Source organism: Diadema antillarum, unplaced genomic scaffold (assembly GCF_040938485.1).
Source record: "Diadema antillarum isolate AM-2024a unplaced genomic scaffold, OU_Dant_1.0 scf00000075, whole genome shotgun sequence".
NCBI lineage: Eukaryota > Metazoa > Echinodermata > Echinoidea > Diadematoida > Diadematidae > Diadema > Diadema antillarum.
This window is the reverse complement of record NW_027270964.1, coordinates 4,960,693-4,988,358: the sequence shown is the minus strand read 5'-3', so window position 1 is coordinate 4,988,358 and position 27,666 is coordinate 4,960,693. Positions and strand designations below refer to the sequence as shown.

At 39.0% G+C, this 27,666-nt stretch overlaps 1 protein-coding gene across 1 annotated transcript in view; it reads left to right on the top strand.

The window, feature by feature from the left end:
• Window positions 1-2,309: 2,309 nt before the first annotated feature.
• The window catches only part of LOC139717454 (afadin- and alpha-actinin-binding protein A-like), a 62,700-nt gene continuing 37,343 nt past the window's right edge, over window positions 2,310-27,666 (top strand). The window contains exons 1-5 of the mRNA XM_071628960.1: window positions 2,310-2,692; window positions 5,099-5,178; window positions 10,737-10,935; window positions 18,929-19,095; window positions 22,662-22,830. Of these exons, the coding sequence (XP_071485061.1) occupies window positions 5,123-5,178; window positions 10,737-10,935; window positions 18,929-19,095; window positions 22,662-22,830 (591 nt within the window). The 5' untranslated portion in view covers window positions 2,310-2,692; window positions 5,099-5,122. The remainder of the gene's footprint in view (window positions 2,693-5,098; window positions 5,179-10,736; window positions 10,936-18,928; window positions 19,096-22,661; window positions 22,831-27,666) is intronic.

The following is a 27,666-nucleotide window of genomic DNA, read 5'->3' as shown; positions in this document are numbered from 1 at the left end:
GTGCACCGCTGTCCATATTAGGTGTGACACAATCGACACATGCTACTTTTGCTGGGTGAATGGACGGTTTGGAAGCTGCATGTATGAAAGCCCTTGGTAACAATCTTGAAAGTCACCTTTTTGTTTTTAAAAAAAATCAGCCCCCAACAATGACGTATCATCATTCTGCTGAGACGAAGGTGTGTCATTCCCCTCCATTTTCCCTCAAGCCCTTATCCTATTTCCCGTGCGTCTGCTTCTGATGCTCGATTCCTCCATCCAGACAGCCCCGCGGCACTCGTCTTAATTTCCCATATTATACTCCCTATACTCTCCGTCTCATAAGTACTCGTACTCGCTACGCTAATGCCATCAGGATCTTTCTCCTCTTCCTTCCCGGAATAATCTTCCTAAAAAGTAAGATAATAATAATAACAACAATAATGATTTGATTTGTCTGCCCTCTCTATGTACTTCAGACATCACGTGTATATGATGTAGCATGCAGGGGCGGATCCAGGAATTCCTTTGGGTGGGGGAAGGGGGGCTTTACAAAACTTTACAAACGCGCACCCCCTCCATTTTTTAATTTTGATTTCTTTTGTTTTAACAAAAGTTAAGGTAGAGGGGTGGGGGGGGGGGGGGTGAGGGGAGGAGGCGCCCGGTGCGCTCCCCTTTGATCCGCCCACTGTCATGCGAGTCAAAATATACAAAAATAGGAAAAAAGAAAAGGAAAGAAAAATAAGGTCACTCCCGCTATGTGGAGAGCTGTAGGCCTATGCGATAAAACGAGTCGGGTGTAGGCCCTGTGCATATCGATAGGCCTATACAACAGATAGCAAGAAACTAAAATTTTCCCGAATAGAGATGAATACAATCAAGGAGCTTCAAGCTCCTTGCAATCACAGAATGACGTACTGGTATAACTGGATAAGCATCAACTGATCACAAGATATTAAAGATGTAGTATCATCAGGAATCACAGTGATGAAGATAATGACAATAATGATACAAAGTATCATAATAACCATAAATAATGATAATGCCATAATGCCAGTACTACGCGTCTGTCTACAATAGTCGCCGCAAGCAGCATACATCTTAAGAATAGAAGAATCAAAAAGAAGATGCCAATATAGAAACATAAAACTGGATAAGTCCCATGTATATGTTATACAAAAGCAAAGAACAACAATGCAGAGGAAGGTATGTCATTATAGGGAATTTGTAACAACTAAAAGTTCACTGCTCGCTTCACATCTAAAACACGCTTAGGAACAAATTAAACAACATTATGAGAAAAAAAATCACTCGTTTTTATATCGTGTGACGCACTTAAGTTTGTGTTGTGTTACAATAAAACAGATTGCACTATGAAAACGAGTGTGAGCATGACTACAATGATTATGAGAGAAACAGGAAAGAATGTTCAGTTTTAGTAAAATGTAGTCTTGATTAGAGCCATAGAATGTTCAAACTTTCGAACGAATAATTCCCTCATGCTTGAATTCCACATACAATCTCCTAAAATGTTATACAATAAAAAATGTACCACTAGTTAAGTTTTGGCAAGTAGGGCCTAACCCGGTGTAGTAAAGTAAATTCACTCAACAGTTTAAGTATGCTCATACATGTACACTGTAAATTTAGGCTGCATCATTTCGGACCATTCCGTCTCCAGCTGATCCGGTCCCATGCCTCCCTTCCCCTCTCAAGTTCCCTCCCCTCCCTTTCCTCCCCTCCCCTCCCCTCCCTTCCCTTCCCATAGGCATACCTTCTCCACCCTCCCCTCCCTTCCTCTCCCTTCCCTTCAGGCCTTCTCCTCCACCCTTCCCCCTCCCTTTCCTCCCCTCCCCTCACTTAGTCCTCTCCTCCCCTCCCCCCATCTCCCATTGCTCACAACGCAGAGAAGTGCGTTCACCTCCTCACCTTGATTCTTCGTAAGTTTTCGAATCCACCGCCTCCAGCACTGATATTTTTGCTGTTCCCCATGCGCTATGCACTTCCCGCTTGGCATCCCAACGTCTATGCATAGAGCTACGGAAAATTTTGGTCTGCATGTACATGTGTAACCAGCGAACGAATTTATGGCATGCATGTGTTACCCTGTGTGTGTCTACGAGACGGCGAAATACTTAGTACACAGAGACAACGTGCACAGAGGTAACTGCTGGTACGCAGCTAGATAGGCCACAACGTCTGTGTGTGTGCAATCGAACGAACCGCGACCGGTAAACCGCGGCCGCTACTATTAGTATACGATTTTTTATACGCACCTCAAAAATACGCACGACCGACACCAGCGATAGCACTGTGTTTGTCGTCAGCTGAGTGCTGAAGTGGCTGTATGCGGCCGGCGCGAACTACGACCGGAACTTCGCCATCAATCATCCAAACTCTTGTTTTTCGATTGGGACATGTTTAGTGCAACATAAAGAGGATCATTTTAGATTCCTGCATTGGCACCTTTGGAATGTATGTTGTGGAATAAGTCAGAAAGTCAGGCAACAACAACACGGGTTGCGACAGGATTTACAGCTACCGCACCGGCCTACTCCGTCCCGGGCCCGGCTGATCGAGCTCGCGCTGCGCTGACTGGTCCTTGCCGTGCTTGTGCAGCGAACCGGATTATACGCGAGTAGAATGAATGTACAGAGGGATTATCACATTCAACAAGTTTCATACTAGCGAAGCAATACTCGTCTGCCTTTTCGTAAGTTTGTCTGTAAATCTGTTAATGCAAAACGGTTACATGACGTGACCCCCCTTGCAAGTCTTTAGTTTTGGTGCTAACAATCTCGTAGAGTAACATAAACTTATGATCATGAAAATATAAAATTATCAAACCGGTTAACCTGTAGTGTTAGATCTATTTGTACAATGACCAATGAATGTATGAATCAATGATTGCCATGGATGGGGCCGATAGATGTAGAGGCCGGTTTAATTTACTAACTGTGGACCCCACACTAGCTGCTGTAGCTATTTATATTAAAGGACAAGTTCACCTTCATAGACATGTGGGTTTTGTGAATGTAGCAATAGTAGAACACGTCAGCAGTGAGAGTTTTAGGAAAATCGGACAATCTGTTCAAAAGTTATGAATTTTTGAAGTTTCTGCTCAGTCACGACTGGATGAGAAGACTAGGCCCTACAATACAAGTAGTAGCTTGTGATGTCACTTGTGTACAATGACATATAAAAAAAGTATATAAGAAAATTCAACATATTTTTACTTTTCTCGGATATCAAAAGAACACTCGACTTCTCTCTTTCACAAGGCAAGGGGAATAATTATTACCCTTAACATACATCAGTAATTTAAGTCGAAGAAATTTGCACAGTTTACGAATATTCAAAAGTAAAGTTTTTTGAAATTCTCGTTTTGTTTTCCGTAGACCTCTAACAATATCGTTGTACGCATGTGACATCATACACTGTGGTCTGTAGTCTTCTCATCCAGCAGTGACTGCACAGGTACTTTAAAAATTCACAACTTTAAATTGTGATTCCTTTTGAGCGAATTGTCTGTTTTTCCCCAAACTTTCACTGTGTGATGTGTTCTACTATTTGTTGCCTTCACTCAATCCACATGTTTATGAAGGTGGGCTTTTCCTTTGATTTTAAACTAACACCACTGAACAGTGCAGTGTATAAAAGGTACAGTGTAGTTTTGGTTGAGATGTGGATTCAGGTTTTAACTTTTTGCAAGGTAATTAGAAACCATTGATGTAGTTTAAACATTACAAAGAAGAATCAAAAGTTTATTTGATGAAAATCTGTTTTGAAATAGCTGAGATGTCCAAAAATAAAGTCAAAGTACTGACATGATAATAACTGATAATTGTGCCAGATTTGGGGCATTCAAGCGCTCTGTTGAGAAAGCATACCTCAGACTAACCCCGGGACGCTCCGTATACACAGTTACACACTGTGGGAGCGTCCTGAGTCAATAGAGTGCTATATCGGTAAGCTTGAAAAACATACACAGTCTGTCACAGATTTTCGCACCTCCGTAGGTTTTGAATATCACGAGGAAAAAACGTACTTTTATAGTATACATAAGATTCTTATCTAATTAATACCCTTCGTTCACCTTGTTCTTGTTCACACTGGTCCAATGATCTTGAAAAAACGTTTTTTTCACGGCCATATACGGGTCCGTAGTCCTAGCTCCCCATCCCATTCACCATTTTCGAAATCAGTATGCAGTACACTGCGCACGTAAATATTCATGTGCTGGCGGAGTCGCAATGCGTTTAGCCTTTTGACAAGGCGTGCGCGCGCGCACCCACCCAGAAAGCAACGCAATATACAGCGAGAGGGTTTGCCAACAGTATGATAAGGCCTTGCCACAAAGCTACACGACTTGACGGCCAGCGCATGCGCACAAATCTCAAATCCATTGACTGTATAAGATGTAGTTCTCCCGAGTTCCTCTCGACCGAGTCGCATTTAACTCATCAAACCGAGCAGAAAGGGACTATTGCCAGAACCAAAAGTTGAACGCAGTCAGTCTTCAACATTACATCTTCACTTGTAAGTCTTCATATTGCAGAATTTTTGCGATTTCATATTGATTTTTAGGCGCTATACTTCGCCTGTCATGATCATGTCTGCTACAATGCGCAGCCCCAACACTGCGTGTTGGGGCTGGTCGCAGTTAACCTCAGACATGAGTTATTTTTAGATGGGGTCACGCATTTTGGAGCAATAGGGTCATTCACCTGGCGCGCTTGAACTACTTACAGATGCCCAGAACAAAGAGAATGAACTCTTTTGAAGTCTTTCAACTTTGCATTACACGTATGTGCATGATACGCGCATTCTTCACATGCGTGCTTTTGGTACCCTTTTGGAGCACATTGGGAAGTGGTTCACTTTTGGCTCGGTACAGTACGATACAGTACTTACGGCTCCCACGATACTTTAGGAGCGTCCGAGACTCTTCTGGCGTCGGTACAGTATGGTACAGTTTGCTTGAGGAGAGAGCTTGAACATACCACATACATACATGTACCAACATGGCAACAATTAATCTTAGATTGGATTTTTGTGTGTGTCTGTTGTATAATTTTGATCTTGCTCTCATGCCTGAATCTGAAACTTGTTCTTCCAGATGTATTCAGTGGAGTTTTAAGCAATGGCTGGATGGGACACAGCGAATTCAATGGTGCTCACTCCACATTCCAATCCAAGGTAACTTGAATGGGTGAATTGACACTGGGATTTACTTTGTACTGTCAAAATACACTGTAATATAAAATATCTGTTAGATACTGTGAGTATGCTGTTGATGTACTGGAGGCGTATTGGCCCAATCAGCTCGGGGTAGAGAATTCGGGTGTTATCATTGTTGAGTGTTATCCTGTCAAAATATCATTTTTACCTATTAGATCACTGCATAATAGGAGCCTACAGTATTCTTCTGATGGTCTTATTTCATTTTTTTTTAAAACCAGATTGTCACAAGCCCAAGTTCTCCCTTAAATACCTGTACACAGGCCCAAAGTACTGTAAACAATATCTACATGTAGGGTACAATAATCATTTAGAATTGATTTATGGTTGTATTTCTACTGTTACTCGATAGACTGCCTATATCTTCATCCCATGGTAAAAGGCTGAAAACTTTCAGAAAATTGTGATTGCACACAGTATGCAGACCTTAATTAATGAAGCTTACTATACAAAAGTTGTATGTGTTTTAAGGTGTATACATCTGTCATGTACAATTTAGACATTATATACATACGTACAGAGTATTAAACCAGGTTATGGAAAGTGTTAAATTAATATTAAACCTACCTACAGTATGTTGTCTTCACATTTCTAAGTTACAACTTTTGTTTTGAGCCTCTGGTGATTCAATATTGCAAGTGATTCTCTACATGTTAAACATTATGACATACAGTGTACCAAAAGAATGTAACTAGTGTTAAAACTAACTTTCCATGAATATGATGATAAAGAAAAGGAGTAAGAAGAGAATCATCAGTATTCCTCCCTGATGGTGGATGTTACACGTGTGCAATGTCTCTGCCATCAGAGAGTGAGTATTACTAGTGAAAACCCTTAACATTCACAGCACTCGCCTAATAGAGAACAACTGAAGTACAATGTATTTTGGCATTCATTGTACCTTGAAAATGATAAGTTTGTGACCTACAATTTGTAGGCCTCATGGTGCTATAAAATCTACACTCTGTACTTGTACGGTGTAGGTACTGCATTTTGTTGTTATTGAGTACAATCACTGCTGTCAAAGGGAAAATTTATGACTATGGATCACCTTTTGAAAACCTATGGACAATAATTATTTTAACGCTGCTATCGCTGAAGATCTAAAAGTGTACCCATTCTGCGGATGACTGGTTCTGCAGTCTGATGTGTACATGTGTACAAAGAAAGGACTTTGACACACAATTGTGACAACGTGTCAAGTCTACGGGTATTTGTTTGCCATTGTTTTCTTGTGACTTTATGACTTCCTCAAAGATTCACAACAGAGAGGAGAGAGAGGGTGTGTGCAATATCTGTGCCTACTTGTACTATGTCTCGGGTCACTACAGATTGTATACTGTACCATACCAATCCAATATCATTGAGCTCTAAAGCCATGTCACCAAAGACTGTGGCAGTGTAATGATAGCTGTATTTTTTTTTCTTTTAGGTGCAACACATGTCTGTGACATATTTGTTCCTTGTACCTGATGTTTACAACTTGTAAAACTATTAGTGGTGATGATTTGATCATCTTTAGATGCAGTATACATGTACTTACAAGTAGATAGGGATTTTACCTGCTAGAATTTGTTGTGCTAATATGTCTGAGGTTAGGCAATAAAAGGATAGAAAAAGTTAGAAACTTCCTCATTACTGTTAAAGCCAGCACCATTTATTGCTGAACAAACCCCAAGCACTAAGTTTGCTTCACACTGCAGTGTAGATGTGTTGACTCATCGGCAAAGCAAATTTGATTTCTGATAGGAGAGTCACATGCAATACACTGACGGGAAGGAGTCTACCCAAATCCCTAGCACGATTGGAGACCTGTCTGTTCCTGTTGTGTCTCCAGGGAGGGTTAGCTGTCTCCACAGCCTTCATCTTTAAGATGTGGCATTCCTGTACATTATAATTTGTGAGATCAGACATATTTTGCTCTTTATGGAGTGGATGCAATGTGATGAAGCTGAGGATATTGTAAATAATTAGCCAACAAACCCCAAATATTACCTGAGAGGTGTCCTTCATTACGCCCCTTCAGTGCTTTAACTTTGTCCTTCATTACATCCCCTTCAATGCTTAAATAAATTTTTGAATGTGATACATTTTTTTTTTCCTTCGGTCCCATGATGATCTAGCAAACAAAGCTGAACCTGTCTTTGTGTTATGAGTTTGGGTCCAGAACAGGTTAGAGACAAAGGAAAAAAAAATGGGGAAAAAATGTCTGCCTTCAGCGAATTTGGTGACTGAACTGTATGTCACTAAGAGACAACTCACATGGCTTCTACATAATGTGATTTTGAAAACTAAGAAGACAGACTTTACATTTTGTTTTTATACATCTTGTAGAAGGAGATCCAGTTAATAAGGATTCTTTGGCGAGCACATTGTACAACTTGCAATGAACATTGTACAGTGCGATGTAACATATATCAGAAGTACTGTACGATCACATCAACCGTAGCGAGAAACTTGTCATGTGAATAATTGTGCATTGCAAATTCACCCCTTGTATTCAATGTACAATTTGTACATGTATGTGCAGTTGTGTACAACTGTATCTGTCAACATTCTATAGTTCTTTATCATTGAATGAGAAGTAGGATTTCAGTGTTTTGATGTACAATGACAAAAATGTTCTAAACTTACTTTTTTTTTTTTGGTCCCAGAAGTAATATTCATGCAATAGAAAGTCACATGAATGCAATGTATAATAGCCTATTAAAAGGGTGGTAATGAGCTCAAAAGCTATCTCTGGATTTCATTCAGTTTCATTGCTTCTTGTTTGACATGGAGTAGGGCCTATTGCTCTGGTTACGACTTACATTGTATGAAGGATGATGAACATGCTTCATTATCTCAGCTTTAATCACATTATGTTTCCTGTTGTAGGAGACACAACTACTGAAATTTTACAGTTTATGTTCAGAAATAATGCAAGATTTATGCCAGTATACATTGTAGGCCTACATTGTACAGTTTATTTTCAATCCCATGCACTAACAAACCTAGTTAAAGGGTGTGTACAGTTCTGGTCGAGGTGAAGATTTAGCTTTTCACGTTTTGCGAGATATTAAAAAACCACTCTATGAGATATCAAAGCGCATGCAGTTCTAAGGGGTATCAAAAGTTTATTCAATGAAAATCGGTTTTGAAATGGCTGAGATATCCAAAAACAAGGTGAGACAAAGAGATCCTACTGTGTAATAAAGTTGTGGCATGTCGCCTTTTATTATTAGCACTTTTTTGGATATCTCAGCAATTTGAAATCCAATTTTCATCAAATAAACGTTGAATCCTTCTTAAAATTACCTGCTCTTTCATATTTCATTATCTCACTTATGAATGTTCAAAACATGAATCCCTACCTCAACCAGTACTGTACAGTCCCTTTAAGAAGGCTTTTCAATAAAGTCGTTATTTATTTTTTGTTTATTTCCACTGTATACGATGTAAATGAAATGTCACCACCCAATGAGCAATGGAAAAGATCAAACTAGTTTCATGTGAATTCGATCAGAACATACAAAATGTACAATACTGTATCAATAGAGTGGATCTGAGAGAATGTGCAAGTACATGTGTAACTCCATACTCTGGCATACGCATTACACATTACGAGAGCCACCTGTACTTTATTGTATTGGGATGAAAGCATGATCATTTAAAGGCTTGTCCCTTGAAGCTGAAAAGGCCTGAGTAATTCATCATGAGGATTGTGAAAACCCTGGTATACTGTCAGTGGTAGTCTCATGGATAAGACCCAGATGCCAAGCACTGTTGGGAAATGCACTTAAAACCCTAGAAATTTCTTGATAATGATAGTGTTGTACAGTATCTTCTGTTGTTGACCTTGGACTGTGCTTTGTAGATTGCCCCCTCTCATATCAGAAAATAGTCTAAAAAGTGATGCTGTATGATTTGCCCTATGACTAGTTTCTGCATTAATAGTGTTTTGTAGCTCAATACATTTAGTGTATATAGGTCAAAGGTTGTGTATTTATTCCCTTTCTACAAGTGTTGTTTGTTTAGCACTGCACTGTGTGCAGTGGTTCCCTTTTTCAAGAACCTGTGGGAAATTCCTACAAGTGTAATCTTGCACTTTCAGTATGCCAATCAACTGCATCTGGTATGCATTTACACAAATGTAGTAGGCCTACAAAGTACAGTGTACAAGATAAAGTATATGGTACGTGTACATTGTATGTACACTGTACACATGTTACATTGTATTCAGAATTCTTTGAGAAAGAACTGAAAGTTTTTTTTTACACATTTCTACCCTTTGTTATTATGTTAAAAGTGCAACTTTTTTTTTAAAAGTGAAAAATATTCAATATGGCATATATATGGTGTAGTGTACATTGAAAATATATTTTCAGGGGGTGTAGTAAAGATCAGCAATATCAACTGGCATTTAGACAGGGGATGGTAGATGGATAGGTAGATAGACAGACAGACCTGCAGACAGCTAGATGGATTACTGTAATAGAGAGATCTATAATATAGGGGCCTAGATGAAAACCAGCCAAGATGGAAGTGCATGTAGGCTTTTTACATTCCTGTACAATTTGGCAAGGATGTAATTCGCTTGTGATATTGCAAGCTTTTACCCACTAAGATAAAATTACACATTCTTTCAAAATATAGAGAGTGCAATGATGACCTCTGAATGCCACATGTCCAAACTTTAATAGAGACTTTGAAGAAGTGGTATTGTGTTAAAGTCTATCCACAACCACTTTGCTGCTGAGGAATCCTCCCTGGCTACAGCGGGGAGAGAGAGGGGGACTTCAGTAAGAATTATGTTGTCATGGGCAACCAGTCAACAACGGCAGGTGTCTGCTTGTCAAGCCCGCTGTTGTTGTAGACTTGTGTGTATTGGAAGAGTAGAAAGCATCAACTGATGTGTGAATGTATTGCTGCTGATGCTCAGTCAGTAAATGTACAGCACTGGTTTCCTGTTCACCGATTTTACAATGCCATCCACACCTGCACCTCCATACATTTGTAGATTGTTTCAGTAAAAATCAAATGTTGCTGAAGGTCATTGCAGCTTCAACTTCTGGGCCTCGATTATATCCGCCTCCAGTGAAGAACATTAATTATCTGAATGTTATAAAACATGTACATGTACGTGTATCTGGAGTTGAGTCACATTGAGTGCAAAGAAAACATTGATTTTTGTTGGTGGTGGTGTTGTTGACTGTGAAGGTATCAGTTTGTGTGAACATTAGGCTAGGGACATGCCGTACAATGTATACCATACTATTAAAAATGTACAATTAATTTGTGAAAGCCTTTTTTCCCAATGTACAGAAATCATTTTCATGTGCAACATACTTTGTAGGCCTACATTTGTACAATGTTGTAGTAACTTGACCTTACAATATTGTACATAATGATCTGTATTACATGTTTCCACATAATGTTTTATGTGAACATTTTGATTGTTCAAAAAAAAAAAAAAATCTTAGCCCCGATGCTTTCAACAATTATTGATGCCTATTGTCATTGTTTTGTCTTTTCAGGAGGTCGTCCTTTGATGACGAGTTCATCTCCAAGTATACCACTACCAGCCACTACTCGCCCCGCGCTCCTCCCACCCCCCACAATGCTGGGTACCCCTCACCCCTGTCCCGGCCCTCTCCGGGAGAGGGGCCAGGGAGCGGACTGCCTTCTTTCTGCACCAAAGACAACATTGACCAATGTGTCAGCTATCTTGATCAGGTGAGGAGTTGTTGGCAGAATGGAACATCATAGCAAGCAATGTTCAACATGGAATTTTTCCATCGTTGATGACGTTGATGTTGACAGTGATGTTATCATTTTATACTTTTGATTGATACAGTATATGATCAATATATTTAGAGAATATGTCTCCACAGTTTCCACAATGAAATTCATTCGTACAAACAAAACTCTCCTCTGTCTTTGATATTTTTTTTTATAAAGCAGAAATGATCTTTCCAAATTTTGCCAAGTGACTATGTTTTGTTAACAAATTCTTCAATTTAAGCTCTCTAGATCCTACACCTATTTTGCTTCACCTTTTTAAATGTATGACTTCCTTTCTCTTCACTGCCAGACCCTGACCTGATAGACCAATTGTCACCATGAAGGTTTTTTTCTCTCAAAAAAAACACAAGAAATGACTGTCTTTTATACTGAAATCCCTTTGTATTCACACCCACATGAAACGTTGCTCTTCAGCCCATTCAGCCTACTCTCAGCACTGTTGCCATTGGAAGTTTTAGTCATCATACAAATTATATCAGTTAACGTGTAGTTCCATGTTTTGACTCTGGTCCAAGGTATTGTGTCACACAGCTGGGGTACCATGCTATTATAAAGGTTGTGTGCACCATAGGCATAGTTTCAGTTGATCTATACAAAAATGTGCCCCGTGCAATGAGTTGGCTGATTTCATATGAAACAAGTTATTGCCATCCTTCTCATACAATGACTTTATATCAGATTGTCCTAGATGGGAAGCTTGTGAATTATGCACAGTTTTTACCCTTTTAGCCCATCCAGAATCAGCTAATGATTTTATTTTAATGCAGGCTCAAAGAAATTGATGGATGGATAGGTAATGCATGTGGATGTAAATTGACAGCTACGTTGTATCCATGCGATCATAATTTTGTCTATTTCTTGTGTATTTTAGAAAGCATTCTAGTATACCCTTTTATCTTGAACTGCCAGAGTTTGATGAGCCAGTGAATCTCCAGAAAAGTAGAATGTATTGAAAAAAATGTTTCAGACATCTGAGCCTGCAAATTGTATGGGAGATTCAAAGATTTTGAATACCACAAAAATACGAAACAAGAGGTACACATTGTACATTTGTACAAATGCATCCAGCACAGAAAATGTTGCCAGTGTAAAGTGTGTTTAAAAAGTATACAGATCTGTTACATACAAGTTACAAATTTCAGGTTATCCTTGTGTGGTTAATACTTGAATTGCTTCGTCTGCAATGAGTAGCTGAAGTGTACATTTAAATCTGTATTTAATGATAAATCCTGTCTGGTTCATATTGTTGACTATACTGTGCCATATGGTATGTTCAGTGTGTACAACTTGCGCACTGTTTGATGGAACATATGGTACATATGGTGTGACAGCTATGATGTGTTTTGTGATTCTGATGGATTCGGGTGTGAATGTGTGCATCACTGCACATGTGTATAATTTTATTGACTACAATAAAACAGGCAGTCAATATTCTACATTTTGAAGTCCTCATACCAGTAGAGCTCTGTATCATTTGTAACACTTAAGTGACGTTTACTTTTAGTAGCGGCAGTTTGACATTCTACCTGATAACAAGTCATCATAGGTGAAAAAAAAAAATCTGTAGCCCTGATCCCCACCCTCTCCCTTGCTCTCTACCCCACCCCAAAGTTGATGTTCAATGAAGGGGGGGGGGGGGGGGGGATGGTCCCGGAGGAGTGGGAGCTGGTGCGGTCAAACAGTTGCCGTCATGTGAGGCCCACCTTTGCGTCAAATTTAAAGAATCCAGTGTGATAATACCTAGAATTTTTGACAAAGATATAGAGGATATCCGTAATCTGTCTTTTTGTTGATTTCTTGAATAACTTTCATCGCACTGTAATCGTGGAATGAAATACTTGTACAACCATGGAGCACATCCTTAGCTGGCAGTACTGATCAGGGGTCGCACTTAACTTTTTTTTTAACTAGCCAGGCGGACTACTTAGAATCAATTTTGACACTGAAGCAATATTTTGGCTAGCCAGACGGACTAGTAACTTCAGAATTTTATGATTTTTAGCTAGTCCGAAGTGATTTCGGGTGGCCAATGGCCAGCGGACCATCGCTAATTTCGAACCTGCTGATTACTTGACGAGTAAAGATAGTTTCCCCAGTCACCTCAAAAATCAGAATAGATTTAATGAAATTCTCAAATTCACAGTCAAGGTTACAATGTATTCATGACAACACAAATGACTCAATGTCCTCATTCTCCATTGTCAGTACTGCATCAGTGCAGGAATTTCTTCTCTGCTTCAGAATTTAAAGCAAATGTGATGGAACCAAAATCAGTTCTTCCAACATGATTTGAAGACAACATGAACTGAAGACTCAATGTTGACAGTCTGACTGGCTCTAGCCACACTGCAGAAAGGTTTGCTGAAGAGATTAGTCCAGCCAAATGAAGCTGTTTGATTTGAAGGACTGTGTTTGCTTTCCTTTTTTTTTAAAGCCTTGCCTTGTTTGTACTAACTTGTTTCAACAAAAACTGTGCTCATTTAATATGGTTTTGGCATCTATTGTATGTGAGGACATTGAGTAAACTTTTACCCACTCCAATAATTTGCATCCAAAGGCCTTGTTTGTACTAACTTGTTTCAACAAAAACTGTGCTCATTCAATATGGTTTTGGCATCTATGTGAGGACATTGAGTAAACTTTTACCCACTCCAATAATTTGCATCCAAAGGCATTCTATTTTCGTTCTTATTTTGTTATGTTTGGTGATTGTATTTGAAAGGGGTTTTTGTATTCACAGGTGTATCCTTGATATCAACTGTACATTGCACTGTGGTTCCTACAAGACTGTACATGTATTTCCTTTATATTTCTAGATTTTATTGATAGTTGTCCAGTGCTCAGTTGGTTCGATGTTTAACAGTCATTCAGACTAAACTTTGGAAGTGATGATTCATATCCATTCAGAAGTCGACTAGGCATTGTGAGTTATAGATATGCCCATTTGCGTTGATTCAAGATTGAAATTACGTGTACATTATTCTGTTTGTCAAAGGTGCTACCGTACTGTCTCTCTTTATCTCTGAATGTAGACATGTACTGGTATTCTGTCACCACAACCAGGAGAAAGTAAAAGAAAAAAAAAACAAACAAACAGACTAAAAAACAAAACAACAACAAACAAACCCAACAGCAACACAGATGAAAGTTCATACGGACTACAATCTGTACTGCTAGGTGGGATGATACATACCTGTACGATTTAAAATGAAGATTTTATCATTGAGGGAAAGTATGACTATCACGTAATGATTTGCATGTTTTGTTCTATTTTGTGTTGTAATTTTACTCCCATAGTATTGAGACCTGAAAGCTTTTACACATTAAAATGAATTTTCAAGCTTTAAACAAGTCTCTTCTTGTTTTGGTCACATTAGATGCTTACTCATTCTCTGTCTCTGAGTAGTCTAATTCTGAAACAGGGCATAAGGAACTTTGATTTCATATTCCTAAATTTTGTTAAGACAAGAGTGTATAATTCAAGAGAGAAATTTCACTCTTTTTTTTTGGAGGGGGGGGGGGGGGGGAGGGGCACTCAGAAATATCAGAGGAATTCCCATGATCATAAAGAATGGCATCATAAATGAAATTATGACTATTTGAATGCTGGGCAAGTCCAAGATAACGCGCACGTTACGTATGGGACATTCAGAGACTTTTATGACCTGAAAAATAGTGTTAATGGCCTTTGTTCATATTGAACTTTATCATGGTGATTGATATCTAGGACAAGTATAATCATGTAAAAAATTGAGAAAAATGACCTTGACAATTATATTCTAGAAGAGAATATATGTGCCGTTACGTATGGGACCAGAAAAATTTTGTTTTTTTGAACATTTTTTTCAACCTCAAAACTCTCTGAAAGTATATCATTCTACAACTTGTAACTCACTGTGATGAAAGTCACAACACTCAAGATTATCACAGGTAAGTTTCATGTCATTAGGCAAAAAGCTCTAATTACAGGTTCTACAAAAGACAGACATGACGTGTTACGTATGGGACAGTTACGTATGGGACAGTTTGTCCCCCATTCATTTAGTGTGTGAAGAACCATGTTTATGGGTATTTTGCATAATTATTGAAGTAAAATCAGTTGAAACTACTCAAATACTGATCCAGATTGTCAAGGAAACAATATTCCCCAAATATTCACCATCATAATCATATTCAATCATATTTTTATATTTTTATGACCAACCTGGGTATGCATGCCCTTTGTCCCCCATTCGTTTAGTGTGTGGAGAACCATGTTTATGGGTATTTTGCAAAATAATTTTGCAAAATACCCATAAACAAATTTTTGCATAATTATTGAGGTGGAATCAGTTGAAATTACTCAAATACTGATCCAGATTGACAAGGGAACAACATTTCCCAGATATTTACCATCATAATCACATTCAATCATATTCTATATTTCTTATGACCAACCTGAGTATGTATGCCCTATTTTTATCAGGATAGTTACTACTGAAAAATTGAATAGTTTAAAGTGTTTACTTCCATTGATGAAGGGCAGTTTGCCATTTAGTTTCAATAAAAAACAACTTGACACAAGAAATATTAAGTTTAATAAATAAGCAATACCTGCTGCGTGGAACCCCAGTGATCAAGTAGATATATGTCTGTCTAGCAGTCAGGTCATTGATTCGAGTCACACCTCAGTATGTATACCCATGAATTTTGTTGTGGCTACTACTGAAAATTGAATAAGAACAATTTGTGTATCACTTGCAATTAAAAAAAAATCATTTTACTTTTTTTTAATATATATATCACAGCCATTTCAAATTGGATCTCCATCACATCAACTTTGAATTCCTTTAGTCTTAGGATTTTATGCTCTTAAGTAATTCATATAATTGGTTTCCAATCATCTCTTTAAATGTTGAAAGCTGAATCCCCATTTCTACAAAAAACTATACCATCCCTTTAATGCTGATTTTTCATTGTGTATTTTGCCATTTTCCCCTCCCCCTTTCTGAAGATTGTTCAGTCAAGTTCATGTATTGTTTCAAGTGTCTATAACTCAAAAAGTAGCTACAATGTTGGGATGCTTTCTTCAGGATGATTGACCATTTGTGTACTGAGAGACCTTCCCAGCTAGCTACATGCATTCACATGCAATATGTATGAGGATGTCCCATACGTAACGCATTTGTCCCATACGTAACATTATTTTAATGCCTAATAAAAAATATTTCTTTTACTTTTTTTTTCTTTTTTCTCTGGTATTTAATTTCTCTAAACAATAAATTAGAACTTTCCAAAAGGGCATTAAAATAACCTTAGCAATTTCAGAAAAAACCTAAAAAAATGACCTCATTTTGTTACGTATGGGACATCTCATGATAGGACACGAGCTAATTTGCATAATCATTTGCATAATCCCTAAATTTTCATACCAAGTTAAACTATGTGATGAACTTCTTATGTCCACATATTAATCAAATATTATTTGCTTTCCTTTGAATTAATATGAATTTTTATAAATGTCCCATACGTAACGCTGTGTTTCACATTTATGCAAATGAACCCCTTGAAATTTGCATAAATTTACATAACATCATTTTTTCCTCCACGGAAATCAAAACTTCAACTCATAAGCTTCAAAATGATACCAAACACGTCAATATTGAGCAAAGATGAAATTTTGCCTTCTGAAGGGACCTTATCTTGGACTTGCCCTGCTGTAAAATGAAAGTTAACGAAATTCCATAGATTCAAGAAAACAAAACAAAACAACATTCTATTTTTTATGAGCAAGCAAAACAGTGGTGAGAATTTATAGTTTGAGTATGCATCATGTGATATCATCACATGGCTTAACATCTAATCAGAGGTGAACAGTTTCAGGTTTTAACCCCATGTCTATGGGAACCGGGTGCCCCCTGTTTTGAAGCAATGAAAATTCCAGTAATCTCGGAAGCAATGGGTTAATACAGTATTGTAACTGCCATACATTGTATGTACACAATGTAAATGAGAAATTATCTTATTTTTCCTATCACTTGTCTAAGATTACTCACGAAGCATGATTTTGAGTTCAATTTGCAAGATACATTTTTGTATTATGAAGCAATTGACCAGGCCATTGTACACTCGTAGATCAATGACTGTAGAGTTTTGGAGTTACTACAGTTTTTGTAGCTATTTTACGTCATGACAACTGGTCATTAATCCACAGGATATATCAAAGTATGACACAAACATGCCCATGCATGTCACATGCTGAAACAGGAATACAGTATGTCTACATGCTTGTGTATTCAGCAGTTGAGACAGGTAAAATGAGTCACTTAACATTTGCATAGCCTTCGATTGAATTCCGGGAGCAGTGCAGCTGGGGTCCATAACGCAAACACAAAATGGGACAAGTTTCAAATGAGTTGATCTATTCTATTAACCCATAGAACCCAGCTACAGCCTGTAGGCCTAATTCCAGTGAGGTATGAACATAAGACCATGTATATACAATTGTATACTGTATGTGTATGTACACATACAACGTAAGTACAGTTGTACACTGTACCTACAGCTTGGAGATGAGCTATAGACACAATAGATACAGTGAACAAAACCTGTAGAACAATATGAATAATGTAATATGAACATTACATGATGTAATAACCATACAAAAATTGTACATACAAATTGGCAGGTTTTATGACTTCATAATCATCTTGAGATCATGTCATCTGATAAAAAACAACAACAAAAACAGCAAAAACATACAAAAACCCAACTACAGGGAGTGCTGGCGCTGGCATTCTTGTGTGTTACCGTGGAGCTACTTTGGAATATTGCCCATATACAGATCCTCCTGTTTATATCTAACAAGGCAAATTAACAATTACAAACTACATGTGCATGTAGATTTGGAGTAGAGACAGAAATAAAAGTGTGCACATTATTAAAAATCAAAATATTCTTTATTCATAAAATGACGAAGTTTTCAGCTGTACCACAGACTTGTGAATTGAAGTCATAATATTGCTCTCTTTTAATACAAAGTTTGCTGTTTGATTGTTGAATGGGTCAGTGAAAGGAAGAATGATTGTAATCATTGCACATACAGTAGTAGCCAGTGCATGCACAGTATTACAATGCTGCCTCATATCCCTTCATTCTGCAGTTTCCTGTTGTCTAAAGTCTGTACTAGTCCCAGTAGTACTGAAGTGATAAGAAGTGACCTACCCTGTATACTGCTGTATTGTTATCTGCCATTGCCATCATTGGTAGTGTTTGGACGTTTGAGCAATGCACGGTGGCCTTCATATGCAAAACATGCAGATCTGTATCTAAAGTAGCCTTCTTATGCCTTGAAACTACAATATGCAGCTTATATGTGTAGATATTGTAAACTCGCTGCAACATTGGAGTCATGGGACAGGCAAGCACACATTGAATTCCTTTCCAAGAAGAGCCTTGATGTGCAGTCATATTTTATATCCAGTGCTCTTTAGATCTCAGAGCAATATGAAACTACAAACTCTATACATGTATATCTCTCTTCTCTTTTTATAGGAGTTTGGGTATTTGTTTTCTTCAGGTATTGAATTCTTTCTTCAGATATTTGTGTGGTAGGATAGAAAAGAAACTGCTTTTGCAAGAATGCTACCACCTTTAAAAACGTGATCTCTATAGCTGTATTTTCATATGTACAGAATTGTAAGAGGTTTATTTTTTGAAGAAGTGGAATTTGTGAATGTTTTTAAATGTTTTATGGTGATTGATTTAAAATTGATTTAACATTGCAGGCTTAAAAGATATGTAGGATTACCTCTATCTTCCTAGGATCTTTCAAGCATATAATTGTCTTTCCTTTAATGTGGTGTTTTATCACGATCAAAACCATACTTGGCCATGGAGGAATGGTCTAGTCTTGATTCCAGGCTATTTTCCTCTCCCAATCCAGGAACTATCTATACTGGGCTTTCCTCCACTCTTCACGAGACCGTCCAGCTCTGGGAAGGACAGGGGCAAACCAGAGCAGTTTGACCTCGTCCAGCTGGTCAACTGTGCCTATGAACTCATCCAGAGGCATCAACGAAGCATGGCCAAGCAGGAGGACCTGGAGACAAAGTGAGAATGGTTACCATAGCAACACCCCATCAGAGTATAACGGAGATGATGGTTGTACTCAGAGCAGTGGCTCGATATATTGTTCTACAAAATGAAAAACAGAGAATACAACAATCATGATTGGAAATTTATCATGATGTACTGTATTCTCATGGTCGGACATCCGGGTATTTTGCGTGTCACGGGGTCATGGATAGCGGTGGAGTGAAAACAAACAGTCGCGTGAGCCTGGAGTGGTAACGCTGTACGTGTTTTCTGCCGGGGCGCCCCACGAGCATAGCGCTAGCGCAAGCTGTACTACTGTAGCTGTGCGGGCGGCAGGATTAGGCCCTAGGCCTACTCTAAATTAGGCCCTACCCTAAGTACTACAGTACTAACGTTAGACCTACCTGAAGTTTCTATGAGGTACTAAGTAAGCGTAGATATCGGGGTAGGGCCTACTCAAAGAGGTTCTACTGCACATCTGGCCATTTTGTCGGGTCGTTGATCCAGAGTCCTGCCGCGATTTCATACGGGCACAGGTCCAGTCCGGCCGCCTTAAACTTGGCAAAATACCGGGACCGATCGATCGACAGGATCCAGATTTTTAGAATATTGCTGGCAAGACATGATGCATGTATCTCATTAATGATGGCACAAATGACAAAATGAATAATGAAAAACAGTCCCCATGTCTGAGCTGCGTAGAGTTGCACATAAATTATACGCGTCGCACATGCACAGCATGCAGTATGCGCATTATGCAGGCTTAGCGCTTGCAAGCTGTTTGTTTTCACTCCAGTCGACCGGAAGTGACGTGTAGCCGACCGCAAGAATAATGATTGACCTTTGACTATTTTTTGGGAGTGATTAATCTCATAATGTTACCCCCCCCAAAAAAAAACAAACAAACAAAAAAACAAAACCAAAAAACCAAGAACCAAAACAAAACAAAACAAAACAAAACAGAACAAAGGTTTCATTTGATTTGTATAGCAAATAGTTTTTAGCTCACCTGAGCCAAAGGCTCAAGTGAGCTATTGCGATCGCCCTTCGTCCGGCGTCCGTCGTGCGTCGTGCGTCGTGCGTCGTGCGTCGTGCGTCGTCCGTCGTCCGTCGTGCGTCGTCCGTCGTCCGTCGTGCGTCGTGCGTAAACTTTTTACATTTTCATCTTCTTCTTGAAAACCCCAAGACCGATTTTCATCAAACTTGGCAGGTAGCATCCCTAGGGGGATAGGAACTCAATTTGTTAAAATGGGCACCATGCCCCACCCAGGGGGCCCCCAGGGGGGCCCAAACCCCCCAAAATTAAGGAATCTGTAAAAATCTTCTTCTCTAGAACCAGAAGTGATAGAGCTAAGTTAATACTATGAGTTAGTACATTGATGACTGTAGTTTCAAGTTTGTTCATGGCAGAATCAGGGGTGCCCCCCTTGGGACCCAGGGGAGGGGGGTGGGGAAGGGTTCTAATGGGGCCTAAATTGTACATTTTCATCGTCTTCTTGAGAACCCCATGACCCATTTTCACCAAACTTGGCAGGTAGCATCCCTAGGGGGTTAGGAAATCAATTTGTGAAAATGGGCACCATGCCCCACCCAGGGGGCCCCCAGGGGGCCCCAACCCCCCAAAATTAAGGAATATCCGCAAAAATCTTCTTCTCTAGAACCAGAAGTGATAGAGCTAAGTTAATACTATGAGTTAGTACATTGATGACTGTAGTTTCAAGTTTGTTCATGGCAGAATCAGGGGTGCCCCCCTTGGGACCCAGGGGAGGGAGGGGGTGAGGAGGGGTCCTAATGGGGCCTAAATTGTACATTTTTATCTTCTTCTTGAGAACCCCATAACCTATTTTCACCAAACTTGGCAGGTAGCATCCCTAGGGGGTTAGGATCTCAATTTGTTAAAATGGGCACCATGCCCCACCCAGGGGACCCCCAGGGGTCCCAAATCCCCCAAATGAAGGAATCTTTATAAATCTTCTCTAGAATCAGAAGTTATATATAGAGCTGAGATAATACTATGAGTGAGTACATTAATGACTGTAGTTTCAAGTTTGTTCATAGGAGATCCAGGGGTGCCCCTCTTGGGTGGGGGGGGGGGGGGGGTGGTGGTTGGAAGGGTCCAAATGGGGGCCTGAATTGTACATTTTCATCTTCTTCCTGAAAACCTCATGATGGATTTTTGTCAAACTTGGCAGGTAGCATCCCTAGGGGGTCAGGATCTCAATTTATCAAAATGGGCACCATGCCCCACCCAGAGGGCCCCAGGGGGCCCCAATCCCCCCAAATTAAGGAATCTTAAAAAAATTGGGCCCTTATTGTACATTTTCATCTTCTACTTGAGAATGCCTGGTCAAATTTTGGTAGAGCTGTGAATAATTTAGATTAGTGACTGCGTGAAAGGTGAACTTGCGATACTCAGGTGAGCGCTAGACCCGCGGGTCTCTTGTTTAGATTTACTACATGTATCTTCAGAACTGTGGATGCCATGAGTGTCATTTGTGCATCTGGCATTCTGTGAGATGGAAAAAATTATTTATTGGGTCTCTTTTCACAAGTTTGAAGTTTAAGAATTTTGAGCCTATTTTGTAAAGATTTGGAAAAGTGATTTATCAGGATTTCTGCTGTATTTTTATCATGTGTATCCTTGCAAGAACACATGATGATAAGAGTTGATTAAAACCATACACAGTGAATCCTGACAGTGCATAACATGCGCATCCCACAAAGCTATGAGTGTTCTGAAGTCACATACTGTGTGCACTTACTAAAACTCTCATCCATTAAATGGGAGACTATGTGTTAGGCATTCTTAATGACTTTGCCATATGTTATCATTATCCCTCAGCTTGCCTTTATTACCACAGGTAGCATACTATGCATACACTGACTCACTCACAACATAGATTGAACAAAGTTTTGTTGACAGCATGTGAGCAGGTTCATCTTGTTTACACAATTCACATGACAATGTTACAGGCAGTTTTGTCCTTTTTTTTTTCCTTCTTACCGTTTATTGTATAATACATGGGGGGAGGGGTGGGAGGGGATGGATGGAGTAGTTTTTTCTCTATTCCTACACTCAAGTACATTCATATTGCACTGTAATATCATATCTTTGGAGGGATACTGAATTTCATAATAGCGTTTCTCTATCATTGTGATTACAAATTGTATACAGACTTGAACTCATGTGAGAAAGGTGATTGAAGTGATGGTGCAAGAGATAGGCCTACTTTGTATATCATGGCTTGAAAAGAGGGTACTGCATACGCCAAATATTTTGTGAGTCGGATGCTGTTTGCAAATTTAAAAACATGCAGAAATATTAACAGTGATCCTGACATTAATGTGACATGCACACATACATTTCCTCGTTAAGGTACTGTACTTCACCATCGCAAATTGTTGGGAAGTCCGGATTGGTTAAAAATTAGACTTGCTAAATGTATGGCTTATGCAGTATTCAAGATTTAAACATCTTCTTTTATGGTGTAGAAGTAAAATCTTTAGCAAGTTACAAATATCACACATTTGCTACAAAATTCTCTCATGCACTCTCTGTCTTTTGATGATTCATAATCCAGAAAACTCCGTCTTACCAGCGACTTGGAGCACCTGAACACTAACCACACGAGATTAAAAGAGCAGCTGGAGGCAGTGCAGAGGGAGAACGTGTCTCAGGGGGAGAGGGAGAGGCAGCTAGGGCTCCAACTCAAGGGACTCCAGGCCAAACTCAAGGGCAGTAAAGAAGAGGTGAGCACTGGGATAATACAGTCTGGTTGGTGTATACACTGTACCTGTCCCCGCATGCTCACTTAGTCCCCATGACGTGGGGAAAGTCCCACGCTGGTGTACACCTGTCCCCGCATGCTCACATTAGTCCCTGTGACGTGGGGAAAGTCCCGCACTGTGGGACTTTCTCCTCGGAAACCATAATGTGAATACTCGCTTGGACTTGTCCCCCTGTCCCCACGACGCAAGTGGGGTCAGGGGACAGAGAAAGTGAAATATTGAAAGCGCCAAGCTGTATTTCTCAAATGAGCTCTAACGCGAAGTGTGGTTTCCAATGGCAGGGCTTGGCCCAAGCCCTGATTGTCCCCGCAGCCCGGGGGCAGTAGAGATACCAGTGTGAACGGTCAGTCGTAAAAAAATATTAAAGATCGATGGTGATTGTTGCCGCAACGTAGGGTCAAATGTGAACGCGGGGTGTAAGACAGATGGTGTTTATACCCCTTTCGTGCTATGCAAATAATACCCAAGATCTCGCAAGAAATCCCAGGTAATGCTGTAGTATGAAAGTCATAGCAGTTAGAATGGCATGTGACTTTTCAGAAATCTTACCCTTGAATCATCCATGATGATAAACTCTCAGATGTCCCTGCATACTCCCGGGTGATGTTGTAGTATTGCGGCTATAGTCCCGGGTGAAAAGCAAAGTCAGCGTACTGATAACATTGTGGGCCATTTTATGCATGCGCCATAGTACAATGTATGTACTTACACTGCAGAAGAGTGGATGAGAGCAATTCGACGGAGATCTCATTCACTAGTATGAAAGCAATTTTTTTTGGTGCTCCCCGTTGAATCTCTCAGGCAATCTCCCAAGTTACCAAGCATGAAATTGGTATCAGACAGAGCGACGAGTAAATGGAATAGATTGAGATGAGTAAAAAGACGAGTAGATCGAGATAAAGGGACAGATAATTGATACAGAGAGATAAACAAAACATAGATAAACATCAAAAGCTAAATAGATAGACAACAGATAGAGACAATTTGTAAAACAGAAAGTAATATTAAAGATGGAATAAAAAAAAAAGAGAGGGGATGGAGGATTTAGAATGGATTGAGAAGGGACAATGAGAATGACTATTAATACTAGCAAATGAGTCTCTTGTACATGTACATGTAGCATATAACCAGAATATCTGATACTGCATCAAATGAATGCTTTGAGGGATACATAGCCATGTTCCCCTCAAGCTCTCCATTTTACAAATTATGACAGAGCCAAGCAGCTGTGACTTGTCATACAAAATGTACTATTTTGGGCTATTCACCTATTAAAGTTTTGAGGGACACCTGTCAAACACTATCTGGCCCCTGTTTGCATCTCTAATGGGTTCATTCTGTGTCAGAAAAGTACAAACTTAGCTTGGTCCGGGGAGCAGCTTCCTACGACACTTTTCTCAGTCAACATTACAAACTTTGTAGGTGTTTAGTTCATGACTTTAGCCTACATTGATGTCTATAAAATGATAACAGTGAGCAGCGAATGGGTAAAGCCTGTGTTATCTAGATGTAAAGTGATAAAAATGAGTATGTGTGATAAAAGCAACAACAACAGATCATTTGCTGCTCCTGGAGCAATGAGTGGTTGATTTGTAATGTGAAGCATTTTTAGCATAGAGTGCAGCAGAAAATCTTATCACATATTGTAGTACTGCATTACTATGTACACTTGTAGGCCTATATGACTTCTGATCATCTATAGTGTGCAAAGTCCAATGTACCTTGGGCGTAGCCAGCGTATTGTCATTTTGCTTGCGCAAAATCTGAATGAATGGTAAATTTATTAAAAGATACAAAGTTCTGTGTAAGTTTATGATGGATTTTGAGGTTACTATTATACGTCAACACAAACTTGAATTGAAGTTTTTTTCGAGTACTGTGACTACCAATTCATCATACAGGGGATGACATTTTTTCTTGCAGTGTCTGCAATTCCCCTGAGGTTACCATTAAGAAAAAAAAAAGGGGGAAAAAAAGAAGAAAATAAAATAAAAATAAAGATAGTGAAAGCTGTGCAAATGATTTTAGAGACAGGATATGCCACCACCTCCCCCCCCCCCCCAAACCTGCTTGACATTGTATCAGCTGTGTGTGAGTCAGTGGGTGACAGAGCCCTGTGGCTCCACTCATTCAGCACCCTGACCACATAGACTGCCTGGCTGACTGGCTGCCTGGCTGACTTGATGGCTGTAGTTACCGTAGGGGGCTTCAGTGTCTTCTAACCTTTCAGACTCATGTCAGTACCTCAGTGTGGCATTCAGAGAGAATGTGCTCCCCTTTGTGTTTCATGTTAAAGGACCAAGTTACATCAGAAATGAAAGTGGAAACATGTGATGAATGCTCTCCCACTCTTGGACAGGACCCATCTCTATCAATTATGTATTCATCAGAGTACATCCTGATACGATCATTTTTGTGTGTGTGTTTTTTTTTTTAAGTTTATAAATTCATACATTTGTATTCTTCTGTTCTCAGCTGTTTGTTGTTACGAATTCCCAGACTTTGGATAGATTTCATTTTTTAGTTGTCCACGTCATCATAACTATTGATATTACGTGTATGTGCAATTGATGTACACTGGTGGCTTTGTGGTCTACACCTTAATTTGACCCAACTCCTCCACCCCTAGTCCTGCTCTTTGTTTCTGATACTTCTGATAAAGCTCCTCTTCAAGTCCTGTAGCCTCTTGATCCTAGTTCTTTAATTGTTTCAGTGGAGGAAACCAAAAAATAAATAAAAAAGAAAACAGATGAAGTAACATTTCACCCCTTTTAATAGCCATCTCCATCAGTGACAATTCTTCTCTTCCCATGCCACAAGAGTTCTTTAGTTCTCTGACTTTTCATTCTTGAAAATTCTCTTGTTTACCTGCACATTCCCCTTGTCGGTGAACCTATTGTACATTGTATTATTTAAAGTGAGTGTGTACCACAATCTCCCTGGTGATGTAGAAGATGGTTAATGTCTAGGTAACAGGTGACCTTTGACCCGGCCCAGAATTCAACACCTTGTGCCCAGCGGGAGGTTTTACCATAATCCTAAACCCCAGAACTCAATCTGAGGACATTTGTGTGGGTGAAATGCCACATTTCCACCAGAAATTCAATAATGCAATTTCTAGCCTCTGGCAAGTTTTTGTCATAGTGTGAGGGAGAGTTTAAAGGGATCATATATTTTTAGTTGAGACCTAACTTTAGGTTTCTAACATTTTTTTTTTTTTTTTTGTGAGATAATGAGAAACCTCTTATGAAATATGAAAGAGTATTTAATTCTAAGAGGAATTCAATGTTTATTTGATGAGATTGGTTTTGAAATGGCTGAGATATCCACAACAAAGCTATCCTAACAAAAGGTGGGACCTACTTTTTATTATGATGGCTTTGTTTTACATTGTTTTTGGATGTCTCAGCCATTCCAAAATTGATTTTCATCAAATAAACTTTGGGGAGTTCCTCTATTAAAGATTGGTATGTTCTGTACTGTTTCATAAGTGGTTTCTTGGTATCTCGCAAAAAGTTAAAAGCCCAATCCTCATCCCCACCTATACTATACCATCCCTTTAATGGAAACCTGGAATGACCCTAGTGTTCACTGCATGTTTCAAGAACGTGAAGTCATGTTAATGGTCTGACAATGAATGATTTATTTCAGTGAGGAGACTCTCAGTCCACTCTAATTACAGTAGTACAAATGAAAAGTGCAGTTTTGATTTCAATGGCTAGTCAGTAGTGGAATGATACATGTATGTTTTGAATTACTTTGAACACCTCTTGTTGATAGGTATGTCCTACATGTACTGTACAATTGTACGTAAATATGCAAGTAGTATTGTCAACATTTACAGTCACCCTGTGCATTTAAGCATGCAATCAGTAAAAAGGTATCCGATATTTCATACAAATTGTTACATAACTTGATTAATAGGCAGTTCAAATTTGTAGCACACTCTTAAAGAGGAAATCCAGTCCAAATATATGTTAGTTTGATAAAAAAGAGTATAATTCTAAGAGTTTAGTGGTAAAAATTTGACTGAAATCGGATGAAAAATAAGGCAGTAATGAAATTTTGAAGTTTTGATAATTTCTCCAAAACAGTTCGTGTACAGTGCGTATGAATATGCAAATGAGTGAGCTAACCATGTCATACCCTCACAATTTTGCATTGATCGTGTACAAAAAAATGATGAAAATCCAATATTTCTGTCATTGAAGTCTGAAACATGATGTTATTCCTGGTTGAATAACATCAGAATAGTGATCAGTCAGATGAGGATTTGAGCCTCTGCATAATTGCGTTTGAATGAAAAATAGGAAATTTCAAAATTTTATGTACAAACTTTTATGGTAAGTTGTGAGGGAATGACATGCTCACTTTGCCATTTGCATATTGACTGTTCAAGAACTACTTTCCCCCAAAATGGCGAACTTCAAAATGTCATGACTTCCTTATTTTTCATCCGATTTCGATCAAATTTATACCGTTGAACTCGTAATATTTTACTCTTTCTTATCAGACTAACTTATATTTGGACTGGATTTTCCCCTTTAAATGATTGTATCTGGGCACAAAACATGACAGTTATTACAGATGTTGTGTGTTGGTAATTTGGAAAAAAAGAGCAAAAACAAACAAAAACAAAACAGAACAAATGAAAATAAAAACCCAAACACTTAACAATATTTAAAGCCACAATTCACTTGATTGTCAAGACATTATACCTTCTAGAGTCGCCTTTCCATTGAAAATAGACCTGCAATATTACAAACATATTGTTGACCAGAACTACACGAGCAACGA